General features: G+C 30.1%; 1 protein-coding gene across 2 annotated transcripts; it reads right to left on the bottom strand.

The window, feature by feature from the left end:
- Nucleotides 1–818: 818 nt before the first annotated feature.
- LOC145031047 (Homeodomain-like superfamily protein) lies at nucleotides 819–6,943 on the bottom strand. 2 transcript variants are annotated; one of them, XM_078979504.1, is made up of 9 exons: nucleotides 6,601–6,943; nucleotides 5,383–5,490; nucleotides 4,287–4,967; nucleotides 3,608–3,693; nucleotides 2,847–2,914; nucleotides 2,432–2,741; nucleotides 2,047–2,133; nucleotides 1,872–1,966; nucleotides 819–1,084 (listed from the first exon to the last, which is right to left on the bottom strand). In XM_078979504.1, the coding sequence occupies exons 1-9, from the start codon at nucleotides 6,605–6,607 to the stop codon at nucleotides 1,012–1,014; spliced, it is 1,515 nt and encodes a 504-aa protein (XP_078835630.1). In that variant the 5' UTR covers nucleotides 6,608–6,943; the 3' UTR covers nucleotides 819–1,011. The 2 variants fall into 2 exon arrangements, with proteins under 2 accessions (XP_078835630.1, XP_078835629.1); XM_078979503.1 differs by having other exon boundaries at nucleotides 2,432–2,914.
- Between the last annotated feature and the right edge of the window lie 1,724 nt (nucleotides 6,944–8,667).

Here is an 8,667-nt window from a genome sequence, read left to right as displayed (position 1 = left end):
TTTTAAGGACCTTTTAGGGGCTCAAAGGGAAAAAAAAAAAGGCATAATTGTGCCCACATCAAAATATCAAATGGTCCTTCCTACTTTTTGACATGTCCATGTTCATGCTCCCATGATATGAAATGCCTTTTATCATTTTCCATAATCAAACCAAGCATTACCACAACCATAAAGCCTAACTTATTGCCTATTCCATTTCTTCATCAACTACAATCATACAAACCTCGTGTAATAAGATTGTACTCCTTACACATGACAAAAACTAGAGGAACTAAACCGAACAAGTTTCCTACAACTATTCAATAACAAGGATGACGACATTTACATCTTTTACAAAAAAAGACATCTCAAGAACGAATCTCAATCCCACCTCTTCTGGATCAAAATTTTAATTAGATTTTTTTGTCAAATTAATATCAATCTTAATCCAATATATGCTAAACATATTACATGTCACGTCCTTATTACGCACCTAAAAGTTGTATATTGCTTCTTGTGATTGTCTTCGGTATCCCAATGATGGGCCTTAGATGGGAAGTTTAACCAAATTTTCCACACAATTATTGCTTCTTTTAGGTCTTTGGTTGTAAAGCATGTGTCTAATAGGCCCCCAAATTGTTTTTTAGGACCATTTTCCATGGATACCAAGAGGACATTTATATCTATTACACAAGAGTAGATTTCCCCCTTTTTTGGTGAGGAAAAAAAATTACAAATTTTATCTCATCAACATCTGTCTAACGCACTCTCAGTCTACAAACACAGTACATCTTGTTCTGTTTTGTGATATTTTGTTTGTCCATAACAATGAAGCACGATAAGCACAAATCGACTTGTTCCATCAAATATATTTTGACAAAAACTGTTTATATATACAACTTTGAAAGAAAAGGTTAAGCAATGCAATAGATATGTTTGCAACTTAAAACCTTAAGTTATGAATCATGCTTACAATTCGAACTATTAAACAACTAGATTTTGCTTTCACAACATAAAATCTTGTCAATTTTCTTAATCGGCTGAAGAAGTGGTTTCTGCGGTTTCATCGTCACTAAAACTAGACGTCATTTGTGCAGGAGGCGGCCTGCAAATAAGTGATGTCATGTCAGAAAATTATAAGAAAAAAAAAAAGATAACAAGTTATGAATATAGTTCTTAGTTGTTTAAAAATATATATAATTTATTAACCTTTGGGCAAAGAACCTGTTTTGACATGGCATTTTCCTTATATTTTGCAAAGAACCTGTTTTGACGATTTTATCCCTTGACCTTTGGGCCAAGGCAAGACTGTATGTATAAATTAAACTAAAGAAACATTTCCTTGTACATTTGATATTGAGCAGTAGGTTCGGTCAAATCTAAAGTCAACTTGTCCAAGGTTTGTGGCAATTTGTTTTATGGATGGTGTGTCACTCTATACTCGACTGAGGGTATTTTCGTCTTAATAAATCTATTATATTATACCAAGAAAAAAGCTTAACAAAATTTGCTAAATCTAGCGAAAAATGATCAAAAGAAAAGAATGACAAAACAACAAAAATTGCAATATTTTGTCCCAAAAGCATAGATGACATGGACTATCTCTCAATCTCAATTCTATACAAAAGACACAAATACCCTCATCCTCATCTACGAAAATAGCCCTAGATGAGAATAAGGGCATTCGTGCCTTTAGCATAGGAAAGAGTCTCAGAGCAAGTCACTATCCCACCTTTGTTTTACCTCTTATGGTGGAACAAAATATTTTCAATTTTTGTCCCATTGACATGTGTCCCACTTTCAATCCAATGCATGTCAAAGTCAAAGTCAAAGTCAAACACAATACAACCTGTTTTGTCATGTCAGAAGCGTATAAAGTGCTTAGCACTGACCTTTTGGTCATGATGGTTCTTGGAGGCATGTCAATCACCGCCTCTTTCCTTGGATACATTTGATGTAGAAACTCTTCCCTACTTCTCTTAGTAACCTTCAATATTAATTAAAAGAAAATTGAATTCAAAATTTGAACAATGCCTATGTATTAAAGTAATTTTTGCATATACTCACTTTCATTTCATTTCCCGGATGAATTCTTGCAGAAACCAATTTGGAGTATTCATCTATTCCTCTTCTTTCTCCATCGAATTCTTCATCCTACACATCATTCCCATACATCAGGGTATAACTTCTTTTCAAAAAATGGGCAAAATGGTAATTCACACAAGGGGTAAACGCAAGAAATTGCAATCTACTTTCATTGATTTTTATTTATAGCATCCTAATATCAGCTTTACCTATTACAGCATTGTAATTTGAAAAATCTATCCAACTATAGCAGATTTCAATGCTACAATTGGATAGAATTTTTTCAAAATGCAACTTTGTAATAAAAATAAATTGCAATTTCTTGGATTTATCCATTAAAAAAAAAGTTATGGTTTCGACTTTAGACCTTAGGTATCTTCCTAGACATCCCCCTGTCCTCCAATTCAAGAAATTCACCACGTTTAACAGTCAAATCAGAAGTCAAAGATTCAACACGATCTCTATAGTTGACTTTTGGTGGAGGTCTGATATTGTGGTTAATGTTTTTCCCATAGCCAATCAGATGGCGATTGGATACAGATACAGAATCTTGTTGTCTCCTTACACCTGGACCATGACCATGAACATGTTTTATTCTTGTCTCAAAGTGGTCCCGCATGTCATGAATTGAAGTTTCTTCAGCAGAATCATCATTTACTTCCATCGATTGAGAATGTCTATTTTTGGAAAAATGAGGTGTTTGCTTATTATTATTATGATTATTATTATTATTATTATTATATTGGTTGTCAAAGTGTTTTTCACGATGTTTGGATGCATGCCTTATGTCTAAAGGTGAATTATCCAAATCCATGGAATTGTAGCTCTTTGGATTGTATCTTTCATACATCTGCTTATCAAAACAGGAAAACATTAGGTTAGTGTTTTGGAATGATGGAATTGGAGAAAGAATGGAATGATAAAAAGTTGTTTGCTTTGCCCGATGGAATGGAATGGACCATTTCTCATGGAATTTGATTCTTTCCATTTTAGTTTCTTTCATTCCATAATGGAATGGAATGAAAAGATGTAATATAACCCATTCTTAACTAAATTATGATTCCTTTTTTAAATAACTAGAAAATATTGTTATACTATATTCTCATTTGGGTATTAATGAGCTTTTATTATGTTTATTTTTTTTAGTTTTGTTATAATTACATTTAAATAATATATAGAATAAGATTAGTTTTACGAAATTCATAATCTTTCATTCAAATTTTTTATATATGTAAATACAGTGTATAACTTCAACTCTACTCTACACATTATTTTAATCAAAATCAATGAACTTTTACTTACAAAATATAAAAAGTAAATCATATTAAAAGCTCACTAAAACCCAAAGAAAACTATATCAAAAATAAAAGTATCATCTACTTTTAATAAAAATGGTCCATTCCATGATTTCATCAGGAAAAACAAACATGTTTAAGAAATAAGGATAAGTAATTGTTAATGTATATGTAGAAAAGAAATTCCTAAGTTGATTAATTCAAGTCCCTAAATTGCCCCCAAGAAAGTTGGAAGAAGGAATGCATACCTTGCTTGCATTAGGAGGTTGAAATGTTCTAGAACCATCCGATGAATGAAGTGCACTTGCACTGCGGTCACCAACATAGTAGGATTCTGGAAGAACATCAAGAAGTAATAGGTAAGGGTAAAACCGTAAAATATAATTTGGACAAACCTATTACAGAAAAAACTTATTAGAATTCGTAACATAAACTATAAATATGTGTTTCTTTTCTACTTAATGCAGAAAGAACGATTTAATAGAAGAAGTCAGGGAAACAAGGCTTTTCCCATAACAATAATAGCTCTTTTTGACTTAATGAGCTTAATGTGTTGAGCACTTAATATGTATAGCTATACATGGTTGCTTCTTTTTTACTTAATCTGAACAGAAAGACTTAATGGGTTAAGGAAAAAAAAAAAAAAAAACTGGCTTAATGTATTAAAACACAAACCCTTTAGCTATACATGGTTGCTTCTTTTTGACTTAATTTGAACAGAAAGCTAATAGCTCTTGTGAAATTTGTTTTAAGGAATGTAAGGATAAAATGGTCATTTAGTCTCATTCAGATAGTTTATTCAACATCACCCATTCAGCCACTATACCTAAACAAGTAAGATTTTATACAAGTATAGAGAAAGAAAACCACATACTAAATGCATTATAAGATGATATAATATAAAAAAAATGTTGATAGGATACTTACGGTTGACCGGAATTTTGACCGGATTCTCAAAAGCACCAGGAGGAAGGGCCTCAAATTCAATACCAAGTGGTGGGCCATCCTCTCTATACTGTCTGCCCAATTGCCTCTTGACAGCTGTAATTGCAGCATTTTCAACTTGACCTTTCACCTTTAAATACCCCGATGGGCCACCCCTCCCCCTCACACTTTTAAAATCATGACTTGGGTATTTTGACGTTATCGCCCCTACGACATTTTGCGGGTGGAAGCTATCCTTCAACGGGGAGCTGCTTCCAGAAGACGTATCATCATCATCATCATCATCATCATCATCATTACCATCATGATCAACACGATCAACATCATGATGATGATGATCCATGATAACATTGTTATGTTGAATTTGTAATGGAAGAATGTTTTGAGTTGTGAATCTTCTGCTTTCAACTTCTTTAGGATCAGAGTGTTTGTTGTCCCCTTGTTTGGTGCTTCCACAGGAATCTTGTCGTAGGCCACTGCCACGATCCTGTATGACACCACTTGATCGATCTTGTTTGCCATTGCCAGGTGGCAGGATTTCATCATTTGGTGATTTTTTGTCTTTTAATCTTCGGTGACAAAACCACCCTGAAACTTGCTTCTCAGTTAATCCTATTGAGTCTGCAAGTTCTTGTTTCATTCCCTCTGTTGGATATTTATGTTCTGTAAACAGAATCAAGAATCTTTACTTATATCTTACATTACACTAACCCTCAATTTGTTTGTTTGTGTATTCTTACATTCATTCATACTTCCATTTCTTTCTATTACTTTTCAAAACCTGTTATACCATTAAACCTACAAAATCTACCACCACATTATACTTCACCTTTATTTTCAAGAACATATCGAATTATAGCAGAAAATCAGTTTGTATTTGGATGACATTGCTATAACTGAGTAAATTTTTAAAAGTATAATGTTGTAATAGGAAGAATGGAAGTAAGATGCCAATATGCCATAGTTATAAAACAATGAAAGTGTGTTCCAATTTATTGCATTTAACTAAATCAAACTAATATATATATATATATATATATATATATATATATATATATATATAATGAAATGAGCATACCATTATAGAAATTCTCTAGTGCTGCAACTTGAGCTGGTGTCTTGACAATTCTTTTCTGTTTCTTCTCAGGAAGAGCTCTAATCTCATCAGTATGAACTTCTTGAGGTTCTACAATAAAAACCACAAAAGATTCATAACTACACTGATAATTATAAGGGAAGAAATATATATAGCATACTGAAAAAGACGTGAATGCCCTCCTCATCCTCATCATTGAAGATGGTTCTAGAAAGCACTCCATTTTAGAGAACTACATAAACTCGTGTCCCTTCATGCCAAAATAATTATCCTCCTTTGGATTGGCATGCTTATTGAGAAAGAGAACAAATAAAATACCTTTTAATAATGTCAACTTTCCATGGAGGGAGTGGGAAACTAAGGTGGCCATTGCACTCATTAGATGTTAAGAAATCAGACCTTTCATGGTATATTTATTTTCCATGATGAGGTTGAGGAGGGCATTTACGTCTTTTGCATTCACATCGGTCTCTGTTCCAATACAAGGCTACATAGTAACTAGGCTGTAATTTATTTTCTTTTTGGCCCAATACTACAATTGATTCGGATCTTAAATAGTTTAATGGCTTTATAACCATAAACCTATATATGTGCCTTTAGCCCCTAAATTGATCATTATTCACCCCATGACATTGACAATACTCGAGTAATCCAAGATAATTAAATACAAGCAATTTCCCTTATTACAGATAGATTACAAATTATAACTTCTCTATAATAATAGAACAAAATCATATGAAATGCCCAAACACACTTCCTCAGATGTCAAATGAAAAGAGGTGCAGGTTTATCTTTAAGATTAACCTAGTATTGTTCTAAGATAGATGATCTTGACTTTGTTTTATAATTTAACACCAACTTCTTATAGGGTTTTTTGGTGTAATAATCAGCTGTGTACAAAAAAGTAGAAACTTTACATTAACTTTGAAGCTGAGACTTGGGAATCAAAGTGTTCCTTCTTTTGTAAATGATGGAGTGTATCACAAAGAACAACCAATTGATAAAGTCGTTCGACTAAAATTTGCATATAGTTTGTAAAAATGCAAACGAAAAGTAGCAGAAAAACAACATATCATATTTGTGAACAAAAAAGCAGATGCATACAATCGAAAATGGAACAACAACAAAGTAATTTAATAAATTAAAATTCAGTCGAAGTGATCTCGAATTGAACCAAGGGGGTCAAAAGGGTGGTCATACCTTCCATAATTGTGGATGCTTTTAGGGTTTTCGTTTGCTCAGCTATCACAACCCCGTTTGCTTTCTGTGTGCTCGATTCAACATTGCCAGTTCAAGAGGCGGAAAATGCAAGAAATCGGAGAGATTTATGAAGATGGTTGAGGAGTTTTTAAGTTAATTTTGGGTTGTTTTGCAAATTAATTGATGATGAAACGTAATTATGAAGATATTTGGTCTGAATTAGGGAGTTTGTTGTGTAGAAGATGAGAAGAAAAAAAGGGTAAAAGGGAAAGACCATAAATCTTGTTGCGATTGATTTGAAGCAAATTTTTTGCATTCTCCTTTATACCTCAACAAATTGCAATGCATTTTTCCCCTTTCACATTTCTAACTCCAAATCTTGATATTTATTTATGGATTTTTTTTAATCCATAAATAATTTAAATATCTTTTTGACTTCCTAATTAATTGTTATATATATATATATATATATATATATATATATATATATATATATATATATATATATATATATATATATATATATATATATATATATATATATATAATTTTCAACCACACATTTATTTTGCTGCAAAAAACTTAGACGTATCGACGAAATGATTAAACGGATATATATGTGTTTTCCAACCAAATATATTTTTTTTAAATATATTAATCATTACCTTAATATATATAAAAACTTTTTTTTTTGTTTTTTTAGAATGTTATTTTTATCGAAAAACTATTTTAATTATATCAAAATTTTATTTTTTATTCTCTATAAATAGACATTCATGTTGATATAGTTTTAGGATAAAAAAAAAATAGAGTTTCAGATATCGTTATTTATAAGTGAATAAAAACACAACATGTTTTTATTACGGTACATTCGTTATTCACTTATGAATAAAATGTATGTTTAACTTTTTTACAGTTTAAGTATCGTTTATATATGAATATAGCACATTATAAAGTTTTCTTACCTAAAATATATTTTTTTACATCACCTTTCATTACATTTTATATTTATATATGAATAAAACGTGTATTAATTATCGTTATATGTTATATTTATATATTAATAAAACATTTATAAAAAATTTATTACAGTCCATTTGTTATTCATATATAAAAAATTAGTACGCTAAAAAAAGATAAAGTGTTTTGAAAATTTGAACTAGTTATTCATATAAGAATAACAAATGAAGTGTGACAAAATTATAATAAATGTGTTATTTGTATATTAATATAATTTGTGAGGAAAGTCAATATATATTTTATTCATATCTGAATATAACATGTGACGAAAGTTGATGTAACTAGTAAATAGTTTATTATATGTTATATTTATATATGAATGATACTTCATCTGTCAAAAAAAATTAATCATATTTTTTATTCATAAGTGAATAACGAATGTATTGTACTAAAAATCTGATACATTTTTATTCACATATGAATAACCATAGCTGAAAAAATATATAAAAAAAATTATTTTATCTTAAAACTATATCAATATGGATATCTATTTGTAGAGAATAAAAAATCATGAATTTTGGTATATTTAAAATCATTTTTCGATAAAAATAGTTTTTTAAAAATTTTAAAAACGAAAAAAATTATGTTTTTTTATATATATTAAGGTAATGATTAACATAGTTTAAGGAAACATGTTTTGTTGGAAAACACATGTGTATCCTTTCTCATTTCCAATGGTACGACGAAGGTTTCTGCGGCAAATAAATGAGTGGCTGACAATGATTCCTCAATTCTCAACCTCTTTTATTTTCTCAATTGAACTTATTTCTCTCTCTCTCTCTCTCTCTCTCTCTCTCTCTCTTTCTATATATATATATATATATATATATATATATATATATATATATATATATATATATATATATATATATATATATAACAATATCATTTCCACACATATTATCATTAAACTTAATATTTTGTTCAAAAAATACAATTATGTTAACGATAATAATAAGTCACCAGCAGTTGCCCTGCTGAGGTGGATTTTACTGTTTATTATGTATGCATTATAATTTATACCATTAAACATATATATATATATAT

The sequence above is a fragment of the Lactuca saligna genome, chromosome 2 (assembly GCF_052625555.1).
Source record: "Lactuca saligna cultivar CGN05327 chromosome 2, ASM5262555v1, whole genome shotgun sequence".
Lineage (NCBI taxonomy): Eukaryota > Viridiplantae > Streptophyta > Magnoliopsida > Asterales > Asteraceae > Lactuca > Lactuca saligna.
This window is presented reverse-complemented; position numbering and strand designations above follow the sequence as displayed.

What these genes read in the sequence shown, in the direction of transcription:
- LOC145031047 (XM_078979503.1), bottom strand. An exon ending in GGTCAAAATTCCGGTCAACC is followed by an intron (nt 3,694 to 4,286) that starts GTAAGTATCCTA and finishes ATGTTCTTCCAG; the next exon opens with AATCCTACTATGTTGGTGAC. An exon ending in AGAACCATCATGACCAAAAG is followed by an intron (nt 1,085 to 1,871) that starts GTCAGTGCTAAG and finishes ACTTATTTGCAG; the next exon opens with GCCGCCTCCTGCACAAATGA.